Source organism: Clarias gariepinus, chromosome 20 (genome assembly GCF_024256425.1).
Source record: "Clarias gariepinus isolate MV-2021 ecotype Netherlands chromosome 20, CGAR_prim_01v2, whole genome shotgun sequence".
In the NCBI taxonomy this organism is placed as follows: domain Eukaryota; kingdom Metazoa; phylum Chordata; class Actinopteri; order Siluriformes; family Clariidae; genus Clarias; species Clarias gariepinus.
The window spans coordinates 18,520,191-18,546,340 of NC_071119.1; the positions used below are offsets into that span (position 1 = coordinate 18,520,191).

A 26,150-nucleotide genomic window follows, 5' to 3' on the forward strand; every position below is an offset into this window, starting at 1 on the left:
CGGTGACACTGTACACAGGATAAGTAAGATTGAAGATTAATTATTATTAATAATACTGATAATATTTAAAAGGAAGACCTGAGCTAAGGTGGCTGTAATATGAATGTCGACCGTCGAGCTCTGCAGTAAAGTGACCTGCATCAACAGGCATGTGCTACAGATGCATTTGTGATAAATTCTCAGCATGGGCCTCGCTGCGGGGAAAACACGGCGTCCTTGACATGCCTGTGGACTTCCACTGTGATGAGTTGATACTATCTGTGTCCAGTCCTCAGGCCATGTCCATAGATTTAATTAAAACAGCCTCGGCCCCATCACCCAACCCACACAAACACACACACAAAGTATCTATCTGTCTATCAGAAGAGGGCGGTAGGAGGAGGCATTCTGTGTTCCTCCATCACCCTTTAATTTTAAGATTAGCAGTGCTGATTAAGGCTCCACGTAGCGCATGGAGAGAGAGAGAAAGAGAGAGAGAGGAAACAACTGAGAAGCGACCTATTAGTACTGACTGTGCGAGCCCCTATTGCCACGTCCACATAAGGAGTCAAAAGAAAAAAAAAGAAGCAAAAAAAACCAAAAAAAAAAACAGATTGTCATGGCAACTATTTCCACTTAAAAAAAGAAAATCAAAGATGAGGCCAAGGAAGAAAGCAGGAATGGGTTTCTTTGACAATTAATGGAATTTGCAGTGTTTTCGTGTTTACTGTAAATGCTTTCAGCTAATTTAAGACACTTCACGTTCAGGTAGAGTAATATATCTACAAATGCATGAACTTTGCGTCATGTCGTGTCAGGGGTGAAGTATTACAGAGAGGAAAAAAAAAATTTATTTTAATTTTATGTTACAGTTGTAATGTCTGTAAAGTTGCCTAGAATGTCAACAAAAACTATTTTTGTTGTTGTGTAAAAAAAAAAAAAAAAAAAAAAAAGTGATTTTTGTAAGCATGGTATAATTACTATTAAAAACTATATTGTTTTTAAACATAAAATGTCCACCCAAGACATTTGGGACATGGACAATCACACTGCTGCTGACACATACAGTACAGCGGTACAGTACCTCAGCATACGAGTTCTCAAGGCGGAATTCCGTATTGCGAAACGCATTTTCCCATAGGACATAATGTGAATGCAGATAATACGTTCCAACCCCCCAAAAATATAATACCATGTTAAATTAAACTGTGTAGATTAAATCAAAGAAATGGGAACAGATGTTTTACTGTACCAAGCTGCAAAACGACTAAAGAAAATTGAAAATTCGGATGTTTATGTAACAACCTCAGCAGCGACCTCATTTCCCCTCTCGTCTGTTCCAACCACTCAGCATTCAGCATCAGCAGTATACAGTACTAATCACTGGCCTGATTATTGTCCGTCACAAAATGACAATCCAACTAATAAAATACTGACAGGAAGTATTTTTTTAAGATTTTACCAACCAGTAACATTTACCAACATTGCAAATTTCCAACACTATAATTATATTTTTGGCATAAAAAAACAATCAAAACATTTAGCACATACATGTAAATGAAGTAAAATATGAAATAATTAGACATTAATTAGGTTTTAAACAAGGTTTGTTTGGGGTGCAAGATTAAGTGTCTACCTGGCGGTGATGGGGCTCGAACCCCTGGCAAACCAGAACCTCAACTTTATGACAGACACTTTACAGCAATATTTTAAGAATATTACAAGAATTGATGTTTGTTTATGTAACATCCCAGGATAACCCAAAGAATTATAATTGAAGTCTTGTTTATCCCAGTTAATGTTTTAAAGACAAGAAGGCAACAGGAAGCCAAACAAACTGTCACCGAACAGCCAATCAGCATTCTCTCTTGAAAGTACTGCCTTCATACGGCGCTAACCACCGCTGTCAGGATCTGACAAACGTCAATGGTGTTGGAAACACAACAAAAAAAAAGTGTGACACATTTAATTTGTGATTCTGCGAGGCACTGCGCCAACAATTTGGCCTGCCATGAAATGCATCTACTTTTAGATCACCCTATCAGCACAGACAGACTAACAAACAAACAAACAAACAAACAAAAAAACCCCCCGAACTGACGACTCATCAAATCGTAACGACTGGGTAGCATCAGAAATCGAAACGGCACAATGGCTGAATTAAACAGTGTCAAGTCACGTCGCGTTGTAGCGATACGACCTCGGCCAGGGCTCATCTGCTCTTTTCAAATGGTGAGGAACAACATATAATTTGTACATCAGACAAAGCAGACAGGCTTTTATCAACATCGTGAGGCGCCATGACAGCGCATACGGGGAGATGGGCCGAGCCGAGGAGGTTATGCGGCTTCTCTGCAATTAATGCTGTTCGGTTGCATTAGAGTGGACGGAGTTGAAAGAAAAAGAAAAAAAAAACAACAACCTGCGATGTGCTCCAGAGATGAGAGGACACAGGGAGGATACGGAAGGAGAGCAAGAGAAAGATACAGATAGAGAACATTGTGTTCTTGTCAGTAGGGTACCTGCACTCGGAGGCAAACAAGGAGAGAGAAAAAGACAGAAAGTACTTAAGTGCTCTTTAAATGTCTGAGGAAAAAAGATTTAAGCTATAAGGAAGAATAAAGAAGAAGCCAATAAACTAGTAGCGCCAATGATGGTTCACATCATGACCTTTTGAAGATAACAAAATATAAGTAAACTGAAGCAATGCGAAGCAAACCGATCACGTGTCTCGATATGGAGCAGGCTAAAGGGAAAAGGTTATTCGAGCGTTCTTGGTATCAGTAACACAAGACACTACAGGTAGAAACCAAAAATAGTAGATACATAAATATAAAAATGAAGAATGGAATACAGTAAGTCCCCGACTTGTGAACTTTCACAGATACGAAAAACCCTCACATTACGAACATCCCATACGAGTCCCACAGGAGCTTAATGCCTCCTCTGTTTGAAGAAAAAAAAAACAGGGTGGACAAGGTACATCTTTTACAGCCAGGCATGGATGGTTTAACAGATTCTTTAGAAGAGCTTTACAACGGCGTGAAAGTAAGTGGTGAGGCTGCGAGCACAGGTACAGTACCATAGCCGCCTAAGGATTTCCAGCAAGCAATTATTGATGAAGGTGATTATGCAACCTACAGTATCCGTTTTTTTTTTAAAGATATTTTTGTTTTTCGTTCTTTGATTGAAAGGTTTCTTGTAAATCAGTTATGTTAAGTAGACTAATATTGACAATATCCTTAAAAAAATCCCACAGCTTTAATAGAAAACAGAAACCACTTTCATCATCTGCGAATACTTACGTTTTGCGACAGTATAGTGCCTTCTTCTTTGAAAGTTTGTCAGCGGTTGGTGAATGACTGCCACCTACTGGACTGGAGTGTGATGCAGACGACTGATAGTGAAAAAAACTGCCTTGTTCGAGACGTGACATTTAAACAACCAACAACGAAGTTACACAGTGTTTTTTGTAATACTTCTAAATCTGTAAGGAATACAGCTGCTTAAGGCAAATTAGATAATAAGCATTAATGCTATTGAATCATATGTATTGCAAAACATACTGTAGTAATCAATGAATCAACGTAATCTTGTCTATGGCAATTTTTTTCTATTCTTTTTTTAATTCTGTTAATTATTTCCCTAATGTTTGTGTTTATGTACTATCCCCTTAAAAAAATCTACAATTGTGTGTGTAGTCACGTCTACAACACGGAAGCTACATCTTTAATACTAATGTACCATATTTACAGTAGTAACCTTGGCAGTGAACTATAGGGGCAATTCTAGTCGATGGCATTAAAAGATGTTATATTACCTGATTTAGTGTACAGTACATCACTGAAAAAAGATAAAAGGGGACATAACATATTTTTCCTTCTCTTTTTCCACTGTATGGCCTTAAAGAAATGCACATGATGCGTTCCCATTGAACCGAAACATTCCAGTATGTACTGTTCGGGTAACACTGACCTAAAACGTACAGTACATGTTTCCATGACCTTTATTATTATTATTGTTATTGTTATTATTATTATTATTGGATGCCTTGTGAATAAAAGGATGTTTCAAACAAGACACTTTACCTGTTTAAAGAGTCTTTACATTACATCCCGTCTGTAAGTGATATATAAGTGGACACAGATGGCAGTGTGTGGTGTGTGTGGTCAGTGATGTAATCGGGATTCACAGTTCGGCACTCTGCCTTACGTCTCTAACATTTGAAATGGCATTTAAAGTGAAATCATCCCGCCTTCACACCCTTCCAAACCCAAATGCATGACTTTCAAATCTGTGAAAATCAAATTTGTCTGTAAAAAAAAAAAAAAAAAAAAAAGGCTTTATGGAACACTCGATATTGATCACCACATTTTTTATTTTTTAAAGATGCTTTTAATTTAAAAACCATGAGTCGTTCTCTCCTGCTCAAAAAGTGTTTTTCATTCGGGACAGAATTTAAAGGGCTTCATTCTGATTCTGTAGAAGTGAGCAGGGACAGACACACTAATCTTCTCCAGACATGGTGCTACTCCGAAGCCTTTACAGTTGAAGTACGCTTTTCTGGATTCAATCACGCTCATTGTTTGACGGGTCTAATGCACTTGCAACCGGTTATTAACTACAGCCAGATTGGCTGGCTCTTTCTTTTTTTTCCTCTTTTTTTAATTAAGTGCTCTTTGGAGATTTTTTTTTCTTTGCCATCCGTTTAAAGTCTCTCAGGCAGCCAGGCAGAAAAAAATCCACCCACATAACAGCACCCCGGTGAAAAATTCAGTCTTAAGCAGTAATTTATTTGTTGGCAAACAAGTTTCACTGGTACAACAAATATTAGTCAGGAGGTCACTGGATTGAATTTGATAAATTTGAAAAATAATTATAAAAAAACACAATAAAAAAAATGGAAAGTGTGTACGTTTTGCTATATGATACCGGTTTTGCATTTTATTATCTTTAAAATGAAACACGCAGGTTCTTAACCTTCTTACTGCAAATATTGAGCTTTAATATGTCAAACATCCCCCAGCATTTTTTTTTTCTTCCTTATAATACAAGTACCCATTGCATATAAATGCATAAATCCAGTCTTCACCTTTTCATTGCTGGAGTCTTCCCCAACAAGCACGTCAATCGCACTTCGATCTCTAAGGAAATCTACACCGCTGGCCCAAAATGGCATCGTGACTCTGATATCACTTTTATCTCCACGATGAAGAAATCATAATAGTAATAAAAATAAAAAAAATCACAATTCTGTGGGGATTAAAAAAAATCTGATTACATTCTTAAAATGACCATCAGGACTGTTTTTTTTTTGTTGTTGATTTTTTTTCCTGCTGTTGTTCCGTTAATTGGTGCGAAAGTGAAATGTACAAATCAAACAGCGGAAGCGAGCATGAGTGCGGAACTGCAGTCTGGATCGTCAAGAGCGTCAGGAGAGAACAGAACAGAACTGAACTGGTTCTAAATCACCACGCTTACATAGAAACAGAATAAAAACAAAAACAAAAAAAAGAAAGGAAAAAAAAACGACTGCAGACTGTAATGCTAGTAAGCTGTACATTTACATAGAAATATCTTATAGTTCTCTGTGATATTAGTTCCTTATCCTCCTCTTTTTAATATTTGTTATTAATACGCCAAAAAAAAAAAAAAATCAAAAGGAAACAAAGTGCCCTATGGCGAAGTCATCCGTTGCAAGAAAGTCCCCCCGAAAAAAAATGCATTTTTTTTTCACTCGATTTATTCAGGACGACTCATGTGTATCAGACTCATCGCACAGGAAGGAGAAACATTTAAAAAGCCGATGCCGGTTAAAGAAGTGTATTAAAATAGTCGTTTGTAGAGTTTTCTCCATCAGGGTTTATTTGCTTGGCACGAAAGTCTAAATCTCAGTCTGCGTTTGTACTCGTGAAGTCTTTTTTCGCTTTTTCTGACTCATCCCACTAAATAACACGGGAATCCGATATCGACTCGGTGTCCGTCTCTGTCCATCCGTGGGAAAATCACGCCGCACGCTGAAAGAATTTGCTGAAATAAAAAAAAAAAAGGAAGAAAAAAAATGTGTAATAATAATCACACCGGGTCGTGTCTCCGGCCCAGAGTCTGATTCGTCACCCGGAATACAAGAACAAAGAAACAACGTTATTTTCCTCAGGTTTGTTTTCCTTAGTGTGTTTTTCTTTTTTTGATGATGTTTGTTTTTGTTTTTTTTAGAGAACACGTCAAAGAAATGTCTACGACTGCGGACAATTGACCAGTACGGGAAAGCGACGGAAAAGGATGAGAGAAATGATCTGTGTGTTTGTGTATTTGTGTGTGTGTGTACTGTATGTGTGTTGGTGTGTGTTGGTGGTGGTGGTGTGGTCCCTCTATAGACTGGTGACGAGCTGGGTAGGCTCTTGCAGGGTTTCGGTAGGTTGAGCTTCGTCCTTGTTGGCCGGACCAATAAAGCCGTCGCTGCTACCTCGTCCTAGGTGGTAGTAGGAGTGCAGCTGGTGCAGATGGTTCTTCGAGCCTAGGTTAGGCATGCTCTTGTAGTACACATCATCACCTTCGGTGGGCTCGCGTGCATCCTCCCCTGCTCCTCCGCCTCCTCCTCCTCCGCTGCGTGGCAACGTGTGCGTGTCGGACCGCTCTTGGCTGGCGGAATCTCTCCTTGGCGAGGGCATGTCGTCGCCCTGCTCTTCAGTCAGAAGAGGAAAGAAGCTCTCGCTGTTTTCCTGCGGGAGGCGGCGTCGAGACGAGGAGGAGGTGGAGCCGAAAGACGGGCGAGGTTGGGCTTGATGGGTAGGTCGCTGCTGGGGGAGCAACGGGGTGTCGGACTCGTCGCGGATCAACTCGAGGGCCAGGTTCTCGTCGGGGATGAAGGCGGGGGAGTCATCAAGGTCCAGCGTCAGGCTGAGAGGAGGAGCAGATGCGTCTTTACCCCGCCCACCACCCACAGTTCCATTATTATTCATGTTACTCAGGTTACTCACGTTCGCCAGGTTGCTGACGTTGGCGAGGTTGCTCATGTTGCCGGCATTGCTCAGGTTGGCGATGTTGCTCACGTGGGTGACGTTGCTGATGTTGCTGACGTTGTTGACGAGCTTGTTGACCAGGTTGTTGCGTTCATGGTTGTTCAGGTAGGGGGGCAGGTAGTTAGAGGTGAGCTCTTGGAGGATGCGTTTCTCCAGCGGGGTGTGCGGGTGCGTGGCATGCGGGACGCCGTAGCCGCCTCGCTCCATCATTTGCACGCACTCGCTCAGGTAATCGGCGCCCGCCAGACCGTAGCTGTTGCCATGGTTACCATTCAGTGGTAGAGTATCCATGACACTTGTATCCCGGGCATTGTTCAAGATTCCCTCTGAGGACGAAGAAGAAAAAGAAGGGAAAAAAAAGAAAGGAAAGAAAATGCATTAAAAAAAAAAATCAGACGCAGTGCATTATCATAGAAGTCGGCACTCATAACCGTAGATATACAGAAAGTGAGAAAAATTGATAGAAACATTATGCGCACAATTTTGAGTCAAGAATCATGGAGAAAGTATAAAGAACTAAAAAAGTCTGATCTCGGATGGGATCATCATTTTCGATGGCAAAGAAAAACCTGGTCGACTACAGAACTATGAAGTCAGATACAAACAACACACCAACACACACACACACACACACACACACACACACACAAATAAAGCACAGCCATGCTGACGCTCGGTCTAACAATCAGGCTCCGATCAACAAATCAACACCGGCCCTTATTTAGCACTGCTTGGTTTGCTACATATATAATCCCATTAACGGGATGCCTGCGTATGCTTTCGCTATATTTAAGTTATATTTTCCCATTGTGCTAAATAAGGAAAGAGGTGGAAGGGGGAGAGGGGATGGAAGCATCTCGTCTCTCTCTCTCTTTCTCTCTCTCATGCGGAGAAAGTATGGAGCTTTCTGGAGACGTGCGCTTGTTTACCTCAAGATTGTAAAAAAATTAAAATTAAAAAATCTACTGCGCTGCATTGTCTCCATTTTTACCAGGTAGCACTTAAATTGATGAAAAGGACAAAAAAATAACTTTTAAAAGGACTCAGATCAGACCATTGATTTATTCTGCATTGCCTGTATTTTTTTTTTAATAGAGAATAAATTTCCAAACTCTAAATACAAATATAAAAAATAAAAATAAATAAAAAACTAAGGGAAAAAAAAAGCATGATGGCAAGTAGAAGAGAGAAATACAAGGACAATTACATTTGGTAAGCAATATTTAGCTTGACTCCCATACTTGTCTCTCTGTAGGGGTCTTAACGGACAGCATGGAGAAAGGAAGGAAGGAAGGAAGAAAAGGAAGAAAAGGAGAAGGAAAAAAAGCACAGGTAAGCATTCAGTGACAGGTCAAAGAGGACATGCATGACACACAAGGACACACGAAAAATACGAGAAGAGAAAAGAAAAAAACTAAAAAGTAATAATAATTAAATAAAATAAATAAAGAGAGCGGCCTTGTTAGGACGCGCGACCTCGCGGGACCTTTCCGTTTATTACAATCCAACAAAAAGCTCCACGATAATAAAGGACTTGTATATATTTAACAGAATTATTGATCTGACTAAAGAGGCCACATTAGCAGTACCTTGAGCTTCACTTTTTATTGATGCTTTTAGTATAGACGTCATTTTTTTTTTTCCCAAACGCTGAGCATGCACCTGGAAGGTTGTATCTAATTTTAATTCTACTTTATGTAGGATCATCAAAGAAAAAGTCTGAGGGAACTTTTCTTACATTTTTCCATCCGGCATAATGATAATAATAATACCTTTAATAACAAGGGGGGTGAAAAAGACAAAGTGTGAGGGATTTAAGACAGCGAGGGAGTAATAAACAGAGAGGAGCAGGCGCGGCGGCGGCATCATGCGGAGAGGAGAAGAGTGTCAGGTCTCCCGCCGAGATCTCCGCAGGAACGCGGACACACCGCAGATGCTTCCACAAGGCTCGATGTTAAACTCCGGCAGGTTAATATTCCAAGTTTTTTTTTTATTTTACCCCTAAATGTTTGCCTTTGCCCCCCAAATGTTCTGTCCTGTCCTGCATCCTGCGGTGTTACGTTCACTGAGGAGATACTCCAAGGGGAGACCGATCGGATGCGCCACTTCTACAACCCGCATGTCTCATGCACTACTAATGAACACACCCACACGGACGGAGCAGGTTAGCTGAGGTGAGTAGAGAGGACCAGCACACCTTGTGTGTTGTACATGCTCAGAGTGGGGTTGTTATACACGGTCGAGTCCCCCACTAAAGTGTTATAGGGGTTGTTTGAACCGTGCGGTCGCAGCAGAGCGTTTGAGATGAGATGATTGGCCATAGCACCTGATCCAGCCACACGCGCACACACACACACACACGCGCGCACACACACACAGAGAAAAAAAGACATAGAACGTTAGACAAATGCAGTAGTGAACTCCACGCAACGTCGGTATTGTTACCTGGCGGTTGCGGGGAGGGAAGGAACAAGGAAAGGGCATTTCAGCACAAAACGTTAGTATCGTAATGAATCGTTCGGAGACAGTTCAACAAAGGAAGCACAGAGGAGGAAACACTGAGGAGGTATTGAATGCAGAAGCTCTCTGTTGTTTTTTTTTTCCATCCAGCCGTGCAGCCTCGAATAAGCAGGAATGTGCATGTGCGCTTTGCATGTGTGTGTGTACACAAAGTTCATGATTCCTGCAAGGATTAAACAGCATACAGTACAAACCGGGTTATGAATATACAGAACGATGATGTAGACACTGGACAAAATGTGTTTCAGGGTTGTATGCACATGCACCTCATGTCGATTTTGATTCATCTGGTCATTTGTTAGACTGAACAAACTGCTCATGGACATATGAGGGAAACTCTCCATCCTGTTACGAATAAAAGGCATTTGCCCACGATTTTTTTTAAAAACCGTCCAGGAGAACACTGACAGTAGCGGACAGTTCTGTCTCACGCTACCGCTCCTGTACCTGTTTATCCTGCGACCGCGAGAGAGGTGTATTGAGAGGCAGTGAATGCCGCGGATAATTTAGGAACACCGATCAGTCCAATCTGCATGTTTTTGGACTTTGGGAGGAAAACTGAAGTATCCGGAGGAACCCCACCAAGCACGAGGAGAACATGCAAACTCCATGCACACAGAGATGGGAATCGAACCCGGACCCTGGAGATGCAAGGCGACAGTGCTAACCACTACACCACCATGCCGCCCAGCATTGATCAATGACCAATTAAGAAAAGACTTTAAAAAAAAAAAAAAAAAGACATGTGGTCATGTCAAACTGCTTTTAAAGCGGGAATATGGAAATGACATCCCAAACATGTGGAACTCACAAAATGCGCATACTATTATTATTATTATTATTGGTCCTGGAAACAACCATAAAACATGTAATCTGAAAAATCTGTTATTTCTTGGTCTTCTGTATGTGACCTATGTTTTTTTCTGTTTTTAAATCTCAGTCATGTTTGTATCCTGGTTTACATAAAATGAAATGCAGTTCATCATATTGCCCAGGTTGTGCTGAAAAAAAAAGGCATCACTCCATGTTGCACAATCCTGACCCAGTCCAAGATTTCTCTGTGTATGTATATATATATATATATATATATATATATATATACACATACAGTATATATACAGTATATATATATATATATATATATATATATATATATATATATATAATTCGTCTTAAGTAATATTATAATTTTCTGAGATACTAAACTTGGTAGGTTTCATTAGCTGTAGGCCATAATTATTAAAATGAATACAATTTATTTATAATGCACTTTATATTTAAAGCGAATCTTAAAGTGCTACAAATTATTACATCCAAAAAGCTCTGATCAAAAAAAAAAAAAAGTTTGAGGACCAGATTTAAAATGAGAAAGGTAATAGACACTTGAAATATATATATATATATATATATATATATATATATATAGGTTGTGTGTGATGAATCTATATGATATATAAGTTTTACTTTTTAATTGAATAACAGAACTTTTTAATTATATTCTTATTTATTTAGATGCACCGGTATAAATTTAATAAAACATAGCAATGCTAAAAAAAAAAGGATAAAAATGCTCTGTTTTTGTGCTCTCACAAACCGTGCCATGATTGTACACCAGAGAATGTTAAGTTCTTCATTTATTTATTTTTTTTTACTTTATCTTAGATGTATAAAGAGGGGTTTGTAGGTTGGATCTCTGAAATGTAAAATCATTAAAAATCGAATAAAACAAAATCTTGTGTTAAAAGTTGTATGCATTTATTGTCTGTTATATGTCGTAGACCACTTCTGTGCTGGCGGATAATGCCAGCCTGTTCCTCTGCAAGTATATTTCAGACCTGTGGGAAACACGGCATACAAATAGCACACTTTTTTAAAATGTATTTTATATAACAGATCATGGTCGGCACGTCAATTTAGCAAAGTGTATCCTTATCCCTACCTTTAAGAAAAAAAACCTGCTATGGATTTGAAAGCCTGAGACTAGCGAGTATGAGACTACCCTAAATAATGCACGGTGTAAACAACTCCGGAGTCTGCGAGAAACTCGTATTTATTTACTCCACGTATTTGCGTAATGGAATCAGCGCATCAATATTTGTGATTCACTGATACGTCTCCTGATACAACTCTCTAACGTAATGTGAATCAGCTTCCCTGCATCTCCAACGCTCTAATGTTCATATTAATGTGTTTGTATCGGCTTATGTATCCTGTAATCAGCTTGTGTGTGAGTGTGTGAGCGGGTATGTTTTTTTTTCCCCATTCTTCATTTTCATCGGCTGATTATTCCCCTCCGAAATGTATTCGCTCTTTGGAGCACATTGGGGAGCGTCTGGATGCCTTCCATATCTGCTCTGATCACGCCGAAATAATCGAATCCCCCCAAAATAAATTAAACATGCAGCGCTGTGTGGAAGCACAACAAGGGCTTGGTTTCTCTCGAGAAGATGTAGAGAAGTAAAGTTTGCGCACTTAAAAGACACTTTTCTCTTGGACTTACTAATATACGAGTAACCTGATTATTATTTTTCCTTATATTTTCTGCCAGCAACAATCGCAGCTTCGCTAACTTTCTTTGCATGTTGAGAAAAAGTTAAGCGCTTGAAAGCCCCATTTTTTTTTTACCCCCTCTGAATTACTTAAACCAGTGCATATTTCTTATTGTTAGCAGGAAATGAGCCTAAAGCAGCAGCTGCTGGTGAATTTGTCTCCTTGCAGCATGGCCTTAGGCAAGCTGAATATCATAACCGAGGGTTCTTATCTCAGCCCACATAAACGCAACCTACAGCCTAATGTTCTCGTCCCGGCCATGAGTCATCCGCTTACTTTTGTGAAACCGCGCTATCTGGATGGGTACTTTAGGCCTTGTGTGTTAGCGAAGATGACGGAACACCTGATGCAATAATATACCCATTGTTTTTCAGCCACTGCTCAAGAAACTAACACGAGTGATGTGCTTTCTATATGCCGTCTATAATAATGTGAACTATTAGTGGGTGGAAGACATCGCACAAAAAAAAAACAACATAAATTAAAGATCCTCCATTTGAACCATTTGGCGGCGAGTTTCTAATGGTGTCCATATCAACAATACTTATATATACAATAACATCATTTTGCAATTGATTTCAGATGAAACTGTTAAGAAAAACCTTTTTTTAGTTTTAGTTTGCACTGATTTGCAGCGCCAGGCCAAAGAAAAAGTCACTCTGATATTTCGATAGATCGCCTTTTAACCCTTCCACACATTCGCTGTGGCATTGTTTCGCTAAGTTGACGTGATGTCACAACATTAATTTCAATCCATTAATTCGCATTAATTTCTATCCGAGATCGTCTGCTGATAATGGGAGAGTTGGACCGCTGCGTAAAGCCTTCTCCAGCACATTCCGAAGACGTAAGTGAAAATGAGGCCTCATGCTCAATAGCAAATTGGAGCTAGTTTCCCACAATTAGCCTCACCGATAAGTCATAAACTCCATAATTCTCACTCATGTTTGACTCACAGTGAGAGTGACACCAGATGTTCCTTGAGCTTCCGCGAGGACCGCCCAAAAAATTAAACATTTCATTTGTACGCTCGCTCACTACGCCAAAACTGCAACAACTCGCGGATGAATCGTACTTGAAGCCACCGCGCAAAACCACAAGTAAGTGGGATTAGTGCTTTTCTTAAGCCTACACAGCTGTTTAGTCCCAGTCCCTTGAGTTTTCTTCGCATTGTGTGGACAAACTCTCACTTTCACTATTAAACTATCATGCTGTAACTTTTACTGTTGTTTTTTTTTCATGATTTGATTTCAACAAAGTTGTGATCTCTGATTACCACCTTTCAAAATGTTTTTTTCTTCCGAAACATGATGTTTCACCACTTCATTCTTCCAGTTTTTAAAAATGTGCTTTAAAATTCTTAATCCAATTTTAGTAATTTAATTTCATTCATCTCCTTAGTTGTTTTCTTTGCTTGATTCGGGGTAATAAATTGACCCACCTTAAACTGAAAGAGAGTAACATCTTCGCCACGACCACAGGATATGTGGATACGAGTTACTTTGTTACTTTGGCTTAAGCATTTAAATCACTGCAGTAATTATCCAATGAGGGCTCTTACTGTACCTATTTGCTTGGTTAAATCCAGATGGTGACTTTTTTTTTTTTTGGGCCATGTAGTATACAGTATGTTGACCTTTTAATATAATTCTGAAAGAATTCTGTTAAATTTGTTTAAGCTTTCTATTGAACTCTGTAAAGTAGCATTAAAAGCCCCGTACTTTATTATTCCTTTAACAAATTAACACAGGTCTCAGAGCTTTCCTAAAGTGTGTGTGTGTGTGTGTGTGTGTGTGTGTGTGTGTGTGTGTGTGTGTGTGTGTATGAGTGTGTGTGTGTGTAACGCTCCAGATCAAATAACCCTCAGGTAATGCATTTTTTCATACTTTTAAAAAAAAAAAACCCTGTTTCTCTACTCGTCCGACTGTAGCATTTTAGTGTCTATGTAAATGAGGTACTCCTGGGCCACGCCCCCAAAACAACATTATTTATTAATTTATTTTTAAAGATATAAATATAATTTAATATAGATTCAGACAATTAAGCCGCACCACATGGCTCGTTCTGTGTTTTCTCTGGTTAATTTATATTTAAGCAAGAAATATTAGCAAAATTTAATTATTATATTTTATTATATTTCCAGCAGTAACTGTTATATATATATATATATATATATATATATATATATATATATATATATATATATATATAAATATATATTAAATTATTCACATAGATAATAATGATAATCAGACAAATACAGTATAAATGAACATGCTACAGTATATAATGCAGTACTGTACTTCATACAAATTCTGGAAAAGACGGGATGCGGTTGGTATCATCGCTGACGACAGGAAGAAGCTCGAGGATGCAATATGATATTTTTACTACACTTCAAGGACGGAGCGCTTCTTCCAGACTAAAACTTTCCTGACCCAGTTTCCCTGTTGCCACCATGAGATTGTAGGATTTACGCTCGCCTTATCTTCATCCAACAGGCCGACAGAGATGATCGCTATCTGTCTATCAGTTTTGTCTGTGTGTGGTGTGTGCATATATGTCTCTGTGTGTCTATGTGTAAGATAAAAAAAAATGATGTTAATGGTTTTTTTTTTTTTTTAATCTATTCGTAAGTCACCTAAAACATCTGCCCTGCCAAATCACAATAAGCGCAAAGCGGCATGAGTGTGTGCAAGAGAGTGTGTGTTAATGTGAACGAATGGCTGTGTTGAGTACTTAATTATTGGCATCCTGACACGTCCTTCGGTCTCTCTGCACATCAATCTGTCATTACAACGGCACATTAGTGTCATACGGAACTCGGTGCAGAGTGTGTGTGTGAGAGAGAGAGAGAGAGAGATTCACTGTTTTATTTAATACATCGCATCTTAAAATCCTTTTGTGTTATAATAACATCATTAACAGATAATTTAATAGTTTTTATTCAATTGAATTCTCAACTCTGGTCAGAGGGTGTTAAATAATTTCTTTTTTTATTTTTCGACAATATTCCTTACTCAAATTATAGCTGTGTTAAGAGAAACAACTGTTATAGATTTTCAAAAGTGAATAATTAAAAGCATTTATTGGTAACTTGGTAATAGTGTTTACTGTAACACTATGTCCTGTCTAGTGTTAAACTCGTACAAATGATTTGTACACTGTTACTGTAGTAACTACGTGGGCAACGAGCCACACTGAAAAGCAGTGTATTGCATTTCATTGCATTGAAGTGTAATTCTGTTTGAGATACTAAGCAGATGAAATGCAATACGCAAAATCAATGCTGCGTCTCGTTACTGGCGTAGCTTTTTCAAAGTCAATGGATCTGAGGGCAAATTTCATGCTCTTCATTCATGGTCCAGACGAGTCGGTTTACCCAAACCGTTCCCCCTGTGAATAGCGTGTGGGCGTGTCCAGGTCATTATCAGATACTGAAGTGCGACGGAAAGTCTGTACCACTGTTTGGTTTCATACGGATTACATTAACTAAAAATATTTGAGTTTATATTTAAAAGTATTAAAGTAAATTTAGCAACGTGTTTCAGAAAGGCATTTGGCCGACGCCTGTATCCAGAGCAACTTACATTATTATCTCATCATAAGAACAGGGACAACTCGGTGGTCGTGGGCTTTGAACCTAGGACCTTCAGAATGATTGTCCAATGGCGCAATGTGAGTTTTTGCAATTAAAAGTAGATCCTTGCCCCCAAGTGGCGCAACGGCAAAGTGCTTGCCCTAACATCTGAAGATGGCGTGTTCGCTTCCCGTATGATGCTGTAGTCTCTTTAGTGAGAGGTGATTGGCCGAGCTCTCACAGAGGGAAAGAATGGGAGCCACTCTAGAACTCTTACATCAATCGCGGCTTTAAGCTAATCATAGGGGTCTGTGAGCTCATGCGAGCAGAAAGAGCGGATAGTGCTGTCTTTAGTGTGTTACACTGCTTTCAACAGCGAGCAGTTCGAAACGATGCGGTTGGATTGCGTGACGTGACTCGGGGAAACATGTAATAGTCTTCAGCCCTCCCTGGCTGGTAGTAGTAGCCTTAATGTAGGAGCGCCCTATTGACGAGTTGGGAATTGAATACAACAAAATTAGGGAGAAAACACTTGTGTGTACGGACAAAAATGACGGAGCAAGTTCTTTTTGCTTTTTTAAAAAACAGCAAGTTATCCAACCTGCGGTACTTCCGACCCGAGATGGTTACCTGTACAAATAACGGGTGTTGCGTTTGAGCGCCACTTTGTCCTCATACCGCTTAAAAAAAAAAAAAAAGAATTCCATATGACTGGATATTCTATTTCATATCCTTTTACCAGGCATGGAATCTTCTCCATGCTGTCTTTGTGGGTATTTTTCAACATGACACTTAATGTGAAAAAAAAAAATCTCAAGAACATACTCGGAGAGCTTGAGAAGCTTGCGCGTAAATAAAATAAAGCTTTTTCCAAATTCATAAAATGTGCCTCGTGTTGCAACCCTCAATATTTTATCATGTACCAAAGCTCATAAATGATGGAGTTTTAGGAATATGAATGCAGCATTACTTTATAAATGATTTATACTGTAAGAAATATTTCGTAATTGGGTACTATCATGGCTATCATGGTTTGCAACTTAACTAAACCGATAATGAACACAGTAAATTGCTTCAGTCTCGTTGCAACGTTCAAACATTAACATTTTATTTTTGTTGTTTGTTGATGGGTTTCACTATTCAGCTCGTCAAGTACAGTACGTTTCTATCAGAAATTCATCCTGCAACTCAAAAACGATTTGTCCTAATGCCAAGTGAGCACCATGGAATGATCTTATTTTTTCCTGTGGCGCACATTTTGATCAAATTTGTGCTGTGCCTCGCTCTGATTCTCCAAATATACTCCCCTTCCTTTAGGATCAGCTCCCTGACGAGCCCTATATCTACTTTTTGAAAAATCTTTTTAAAACGAATTTGAGCAAGAATGTGAAAGCGGACCCATATGAATAACGCATGCTCTGACTGATAACAGTAATGATGTAGGAATAACGAAAACTACTAACAATTGTTCTTTTAAAAAAGAATGTTAGTTTAAAACAACGGTTTTAATCAATATTTTAAATCCAAGGATTGGAAAAACTGAAAAATGATTAATCTGGCAACATTGGCATAAATGGCAAATTGAATTCATCCTATGCATTTGAAGCACAGCATATACATAATGTGACCCATATTATAAGTTATAATATATATATATATATATATATATATATATATATATATATATATATATATATATATTATAACATACGATAAGTTATTATTATATAAGTATATACGAAATTTGTAACTTATTATAACATGTTATAATTTTCATAATGATGTCATAGTCAATTTTTATCACCCAAATTAATTACAAACTTCCTAATAAACAAATAAAATGATATGTTGTTTATTTTATGTTTGTTATTAATAATCAGGGTTTATTTTACTTTTTAACGGCTTGCCACACTCGATTTAAGAGGTAAGTTAGCCGCACAAGCCTACTGCACAATATCGCAGTATAAAGGTGCTCTTTCTCTAAGTGCTTTCCGGATAACATAGAAAAGAAACGTTTTAAGCTGCTATTCAACCTTCTGACCTCGGCAGCTTTAGCAGCTTTAGAAATTTCCAGTGGTGATCTTGCGTGTCAACAGAGGAAAACATTCCCCATGTACGAGTCGTACCAGTGGTCGTCCTTTATGACCAATTATATAATCTTAGATGATGTTTAAGGTTGTACTACATTCATTTTATTCGCAAGTGAATAAAGCTATAAAAAAAATAAAGGTGACTCTAAATAACAAGCAACTGTTCCTTTCTTTGAGAATATCATACACCTGGCTAACGTGTAGGGTTTTCCTTAAATTGTGAAAAATCTATTTCAAACAATGGTCAGTCAGTGGTATTGCGAACATTTAACACACTTGCATGTACATGTTTTTGTCATTAACTAGAAATTATGTCAAATTTGTAGCAATACAAGTTTTCCTCGTACAGATCTGTGTATGTAGATGAAAGTCACTTACAGTGATTAGTTGTAAATTACCTTGCACCTTAACAGCGCAGCGGAATTAATTTAATGGTGCACTCCAAAACCTCAAACAAGAGCATGCACAGGGCTGAAAATATCAACTAAATGGTGAAAGTGCACTTTATAATCACATTTCTTTCAATCTTTCGATTAGTATAGCTAGCTATTGTATTTTCTTCATATATTTTTTTACTTTTTTTTTCTTATCATTATTATTAAAATTAATTTATTAATTTTTACAGCTAGTATTTAGTTTACAGCTTTTTGTTTAGTATGCTAGCTTAATTTCTTCTTTCTTCTTTTTATTACTTTTCTTATTAATAACTTATTATTATTATTTTACAGCTAGTACAGCTAGCATTTTTAAGTATAGATAGCTATTTTTTCTTATCATTATTTTTCTTTTTTATATTATTATTATTATTATTATAATTTTTTATAGATGGCATAGCTAGCTATTATTTATGTGAATACGTATGTTGAAATAAATTTGTAAATGCAATTAAAAAAAATAAGTTATTTAAAACCACTGCATAAAATTGTAGAGTCATCGCTTATTCTACAATTTAGTTTTATACAACTGATCAGTCAATGTTTTCCCTAGAGACAACACTACTTTTCCTGAAATGCTCCTGCAAACACATACTTTATACTCTCTAGCTAGCCTAGTTGGTTTTCATCTTTTAAGCCACTGCAATTTCACAAACAATGCATTTCTTGTAGCGTAAAAATTCTTCTGAAAACAAAACATTTATAAATAAATTGTGAAACATCTAGCTTTGATAAATGATATGAACTGTATCCAGAGTTGTGTACCTCTGTTGATGGTAGCGGAACTGTTGATGTCTCCGGTGATGAAGGATGATTCCGACTGCTTCCGAACCGTATCGTTCCACATTCGACGAATCCGACTCTGAGAGAGAGAAAAAAAAAACAGGCACGCACACAAATACACACACACAGGTACATTAGAAAGCATGTTTAGAAGCATCAGGTCAGCAGTATTGTCCATCTCCAGCTATGACTGTTACTTCGCACATTATCCCACAAAAGCCCTGCTCTACTGTGAGTCAAGCAGTGGATATAAACCAAGAAAAAGAACAGAAAAAGCATTCAGGTGCATTGCTGAGAGCAAGCAAATAGTTTGTGGTAGCCGTCATGCGTGGTATAGACACAGCTTCCCTGATACAGTGCTTATTGAGGGAAATGGTTTCTACGATACAAACATTTTTAGGTCTCTAGTGCTTTTTCATGCAGTCAAAGCTTGGGGTAATGACCCGGTAGTGTGGCGATGGATGAATACAGATGAAACGATTTCACCGCATAGAACCTACGGCACTGGGTTTTAGAGAACTCGGGTCAAAATTGCTGTTTCTGTTGAACACTCAGGCATGATGAAATAAACAGGAACTGAGCATGGGGTTCGGAAGTGGGAATTTATTGCAGGGAAAATGTTTGTATCTTTTAAATTCCTAATGCTTAAAAGTCAGGGAAATCAACTAAGAACACTTACAGTATAGGTAGTATCTAATCTAATTTTCTTTATGTTCCAGTAAATATTACAAATTCTATTACTTATATAATCATAGCTTATATAATCATAGCTTATATAATCATAGCTTAGCTTTAGTGTTTAAAATTATATGTAATTATTCTATTATTTTAATATAGTTATAAAGCAAATGTTTCCTTTATTTTATTTCTAATACTAGTAATAATTACTGTTAGCTCCTACATCTTTTACAATAAGGGTTTAAGGATTAAATACGTCACTGTATAGCATTTTTTTTAACATTTGTAAAACAAACATTTACTGTAGGTAACAAAACCTAAGAATCCTGTATTATAAAACACTGGAGAGCGTTGTTTTAATCATACCGCAATATAATGAATTATAAATACGGCATTCACTATAATTAAATTTTTTATATCTTCTTATGGTCAAATATAATACATGGTATCCGTTTTTAAGACTTTTATAGCCACTAAACGTTACAATTCACAATTTACAACTCCATTGTTGCACATTACAACATTAAGGTCTACAGTACTCTTATAAACAATTCTAATCTCTAGTCGAGATACTATGGTGTGAACACAATTAACTAAGGTGTGGGAATGAGATACTATAGTGTGGACACGACTTACTAATGTGTGGGAATAAGATACTACGGTGTGTACAGTACATGACTTACTAAAGCGTGGGAACAAGATATTATGTTGTGGACATGACTTACCAAGGCATGGGAATAAGATACTATGGTGTGTACAGTACATGACTTACTAATGTGTGGGAATAAAATACTATGGTGTGGAGTGTGGACATGACTTACTAAGGCGTGGGGACAAGATATTATGTTGTGGACATGACTTACCAAGGCATGGGAATGAGATACTTTGTTGTGAACATAACTTACTAAGGTGTGGGAACAAGATATATGATGTGGACATGACCCACTAAGGCGTGGAAACAAGACACTGTGGTGTGGACATGACTTACTAAGGCATGGGAACGAGACACTATGGTGTGGACATGACTTACTAAGTCGTGTGAACGAGATACTGTGGTGTGGACATGACTTACTAAGGCATGGGAACGAGATACTATGGTGTGGACATGACTTACTAAGGCATGGGAACTAGATACTATGGTGTGGACATGACTTACTAAGGCATGGGAACTAGATACTATGGTGTGGACATGACTTACCAAGTCATGTGAACGAGATACTGTGGTGTGGATATGACTTACTAAGGCATGGGAACTAGATACTATGGTGTGGACATGACTTACTAAGGCATGGGAACTAGATACTATGGTGTGGACATGACTTACTAAGGCATGGGAACTAGATACTATGGTGTGGACATGACTTACTAAGGCATGGGAACTAGATACTATGGTGTGGACATGACTTACCAAGTCATGTGAACGAGATACTGTGGTGTGGACATGACTTACTACTGTAAGTCGTGTGAACAATACTGAGGTGTGGACATGACTTACTAAAGCGTGGGAACGAGATCCTATGGTGTGGGAACGAGATAATATGGTGTGGACACGATTACTAAGGCATGGGAACGAGATACCATGTTGTGGACATGAACTATTAAGGCGTGGGAACGAGATACTATGGTGTGGACATGACTTACTAAGGCGTGGGAACGAGATACTGTACTATGGTGTGGACATGACTTACTAAGGCGTGGGAATGAGATACTGTACTATGGTGTGGACATGACTTACTAAGGCGTGGGAACGAGATACTGTACTATGGTGTGGACATGACTTACTAAGGCGTGGGAATGAGATACTGTACTATGGTGTGGACATGACTTACTAAGGCGTGTGGACGAGATACTATGTTAAAAACACAACTTACGAAGGTGTGGGAACAAGTGCTAATATTGTGGCCACGACTTATTAGGGCGTGGGATCAAGAGACAATGTTGTGGCCAGGAATTACTAAGGTGTGTAAACGAGACACACACTTAGTAGTTGCCATGAATTTCTAAGGCATGTGAACGAGATAGTTTATTGCGTGACTTTTACAATATAGAAAGAAATAAAAATTAGGATAGACCTTTATTTAAAGTTTTGCAAATGAATGAAATAGCAAAGTAACGTACAGTTAGTATATGCAACCTGTTTAATTTCAGTTGTAATCTTGAATGAGTCTTCATTTCTACGAGTTTGTTTTGCTCGTTTTTTTTTTTTTTAACACTGATTTAAATAAGACATAAACCCGGGGTCGTTTCCTGCACCGTGATGAAAGGACTACTTCTTTTCTCTCAGGCAGGTTAAAGATTGAAATACTGCTGTGGATCCGATCGCTCTGCCATCCATCACTGCTCACGGAGAGACGCTGGAATTCAGAGGATGCAATCATCCAGCCTACATTACTCATCTTACTGACATTTACACAGACACACGCGCCGGACTATCAGAGCGCGCTCGAGTCGCGAATCAGGTTCACACGCTTTCTGACACGTATATGCATGTAAGTTTGGGAGGATAATTTACATATTTATATATGGGCTGGGTTATTAAAGAATGCCTGAGCTGCATGTCAATGTCTGAGAATCTGGAATCCTCTCAGCACATGGTTAGAGGAACGATCCACAGAGACTCATTAACTCTTATATGGGGATGTTTATAGGATTCTTACAGGTAGAGAGAGTTTTATAAAGCCTTCGAAAATACAAATGAGCAAAATACCACGTTCTTTCTACAAATCATGGGAATATATGAAATCTGCTTCACAAAATCCCAAGGCACTCAGGCAGACATAATTGGTGTTAGAGTACGACTTACTTAGCCATACGCTAGAAATCTATAATCATTCATCACGAATAATCATTTTAAATTCCTGTCTAGTTATTCAGGAAAAAGCCACAGGCTTGATCATGACACATCAGCCTTAGCTAGAAATAAGAAATACCTTTTTACAAATTAATTTTTAAATATATTCACACGTACTATATACTATACAACTGGTAGATTTTTAGTTCTCATTAATCAGAAACCTGATAGCAGACCCGACTTCAAGTGTTACATTTATACAAGAGGCGTTCAAGTCAAAATGAGGCTTTTTGCTCTAGTATAACATGTGAATGGTTTGCAAGAAGGCTGTACGTCCGTGAAAGGCGTCCTTCGTTCCTGTAAATTTAGCGAGTGGAATGCCTGATCCTTGAAAATCAATGGATAACTTGTCGCCGAATTGCAGAAGTGACACGTCATTCAAGAACACAAAGGACTTGACTGCGAGTAATTGTCACATCCCTCCGTACAGTCCTGATCCATGTCCACATGTTTTAGTCATGAAAAGAGTAGGTCCTGGAAGACCAGAGTCTCAAATGTGAAGCAGGCAGTCTGCTCATGGCTCTGGTGTACTGTACAGTAAATCCCCTACAGACGAACATTTAAGTTATGAACCTTCGTGCATGTTCAATCATGAAAGTTAGATCACATGTCCGATGTACATTGTCACGTGCGTGCAGCGTTTATCCCAGGATGTCCGGAAGCAAGCGTAAAAGCAGCGGCGATGTAGCTGGTACTGCTAAGAAGCGCCAAGCAATTACGATGGAGACCAAAGTGAAAAAAATTGAGAGAATGGAGCGAGGTGAAAAGATGGCAGACATTTCTTGTTCTTTTAACATAAATCATTTAACCATCGGCACGATTCTAAAGAACAAGGACAAGATCATGGAATCATGAAGTAGCCAATTGTTTTAGTATCATACTCCCTAGAGAATGTTTGTTGGACTTAAGAACAATTTGGACTTACGGACAAGCTCTCGGAATGAAACTAGTTCGTATGTAGGAGACCTATTGTACTGAGAAAACTTAGCCGTAGCCAGGGATTATATAGAGAAATAAAGGCAGTTTTTACCCTGATATCTGTGTTCTGTCATTCTGCCGGTTTAACTTGAATGTCCCTCGTATATTATTAAACAAGTGGTATAAGAATTCCCGGCCAGACTCGATCCTGTCTTTGTGTACATGGAGTTTGCATGTTCTATCTGTGCTTGGTGGGTTCCTTCTGGGTACTCCGGTTTCCTCCCACTGTCCAAAGATATGCAGGTTAGGCTAACTGGTGTTTCCAAATTTCCTGTAGTGTGGGAATTAATGTGTGTGTGTGTGTGTGTGTGCCCTGCGATAGATTGGCACCCTGTCCAAGGTGTACCCTGGCTTGTGCCCTAAGTCTCCTGGGATAGGCTTCAGGCCCCCGCGACCCTGAATACAGGATAAAGCAGTATAGACGATGAGTGAGTAAGTAAGTGGTTTAAGAGGAAACAATTTGCGGCACCAGTTAATTTTAACGACTGTTAACGATGCTGTTCGAATCCTGTTATAGTGTGTATGTTTTCAGAAATTTTTGGGGGGTAAGAAAGACTTCCCTTTTTCAAGCTTCAGGATGAAATGAAAATTGAAAAAAGGTTCACAAACTTGTTTATGGTATAATGATGAAATTCCGAAATAAAATTCGGCAAATTTCATACTTTTCTTCGTCGCGCTGTTCCTTTAAACCGAAGTGTGTATTATTAAGCGTGTATTCATTCTCTGGACGTGGCTTCCATAACGACCAATTCCCATCGCATGCAATTAAAGTGAGACACCTCAGCAGTGTATTGCATCACCGAGCGCTCACACACACACACACACACACACACACTCACACACCCAGGCATTGACAACACGCTACTTGCTAATCATGCAGATTCTTGTGTAGTGCACTATAAGAAAGCAAGTAGACCAGCAATCAAGCATGAGATCGAACTCATTTATGCTTGCCTTAAGCGTCTAATACAGTTTGGAACATGTAGCGCGTATCGGTAATATTGCACTGCTGCTCAGGGACGGCGGAGGAAAGCACCGGTAATGAATTGGATGTAGAATATTAGAGAGCGGATAATTACTTGTTCATACTGTAACTGTGAGCAGTTTGTCATACAAGGCTGGTGGTGGACCTTGTGATGAGAGAGAGAGCGAGAGAGAGAGAGAGAGAGAGAGAGAGAAAGAAAGAGAAAACACAAAGAGAAAACACAAATAACAGCTTTGAACAACTATGAAGGTCATGCACGTGAGGAACAGGTAAAGATGTTTTGGTTTGACAGGACTTTGTGTACACTGAGTGTGTATGTGAAAGTCATGCCCTCTACCTGTGAGCTAGAGGAGTAGCGGCCGGGAGCGCGAGAGCCTGAGCTTTTGCTCGAGCCCATTGAGGAATCCACGCTCTTTCCGCCGTAGCAGTGGGTCCGCAAACACTTCCCGTACTCTTTACGAACCTACACACAAAACGAAACAAATCAGTGTTTTTTCAGATTATCATACACCCTATTAGAGCGTTAGTCATAATTATGTCACAACGTTAGCTGGAGGCAAAGACAAATATGAATCACCTCAGGCTAATCATCTAGCTAAAATGTCATCTCGTACTGTTGCTAGGTGACAGAATTGAAAAACTAACAGCTCTAACTTGAAGTTTTCTCACATGCCAATTGCCACCGTTACGAGTATGAGGGTGAGTTAAAAATGATCCGCATTTCATTTAAATTATATTATAACTTCTGTTGGCAGCGCTGTCTCATCAGCGCTTTCCGCTCAATGATACCAAGTTTGAATATCTGGAAACAAAATTTGGTCCGATACTCTAAGGAAGCTGGAAGTTTCTTAAAGAGAATCCTTACTGTTGACGAGACACGGATTCATCACTACGCGCCTGAGAGAAAGCGGTCGAGTATAGAACAGAGAACATGTTCATTCGCCGACCGAGAAAAAGTTCAATTGCACTGGTAAATTCATCAACGCTTACAGATTCTCAAGTGCCTGTACTGGAACAATATCAGGAAAAACAGGTTCAACAATCAACAGTGCTTGTTACAGTGAGATGCTTATTGAAGAGCTAAACATTGGATTAAACGCTATTCGAGGGAGTTTTGATCTTGTATGATTGTGCACCTCCGCACACTTTCGACATTCTGCTAAAAACTTGACTTGAAGTGTTAAAGCATCCTCCCTATAGTCCTGCTTTCGCTCAAAGATTCATTTCTGATGAAGACGTAAAGGACAGCAGTGCATTCACGGCTCGTAGCTCAACCTTAAACATTTAATTGAAATAAACTCTGCAGCCAGAGGTTGATTAATAAGGATTAAAACTGAGACGATCATCAGAAGTGCTTGTTTTTGGAATGCACATTTTATATCAGATATCAGGTAACGTGTGGTCTATCGTAGGTGTGGATAGGTGTCTTAACGTTTATCTCAGACGCCCAATTTTAATCAGAATTCTGGGAATCTGGAAGAATAACGTTTTCTTTTGTGTCTTTTTCTTGCACAGGTTAGTTTTGTGCCAGGGTAAATAGGTGAAACGTATAAAATTTTCAATTTCGGTGTTTAATAAATACCTAATCTTCATGAACCTACAACAAAACAGAAAATATTTTGATCCTAAACATTGTTTTAAAGCACTATCCAAGCAGGTTACTTATACTCGCAGTTGTCGTAGGAAACCTTGCACTTTTT

The 26,150-nt window shown here is 38.7% G+C and overlaps 1 protein-coding gene across 13 annotated transcripts in view; it reads right to left on the reverse strand.

Moving 5' to 3' along the window:
- Nucleotides 1-4,399: 4,399 nt before the first annotated feature.
- LOC128508385 (adhesion G protein-coupled receptor L3-like) overlaps nucleotides 4,400-26,150 on the reverse strand; it is a 321,516-nt gene continuing 299,765 nt past the window's right edge. For 3 of the 13 annotated variants that reach the window (XM_053479690.1, XM_053479687.1, XM_053479688.1), the window contains 6 exons: nucleotides 24,788-24,913; nucleotides 24,545-24,595; nucleotides 18,941-19,037; nucleotides 9,199-9,327; nucleotides 8,243-8,260; nucleotides 4,400-7,327 (listed from right to left, as the gene is read on the reverse strand). In XM_053479690.1, coding sequence (XP_053335665.1) covers nucleotides 6,351-7,327; nucleotides 8,243-8,260; nucleotides 9,199-9,327; nucleotides 18,941-19,037; nucleotides 24,545-24,595; nucleotides 24,788-24,913 — 1,398 coding nt within the window. In that variant the 3' untranslated portion in view covers nucleotides 4,400-6,350. Of the gene's footprint in view, nucleotides 7,328-8,208; nucleotides 8,261-9,198; nucleotides 9,328-18,940; nucleotides 19,038-24,544; nucleotides 24,596-24,787; nucleotides 24,914-26,150 lie in introns of all 13 variants that reach the window. The other 10 variants (XM_053479700.1, XM_053479692.1, XM_053479696.1 and 7 more) reach the window with 8 other exon arrangements.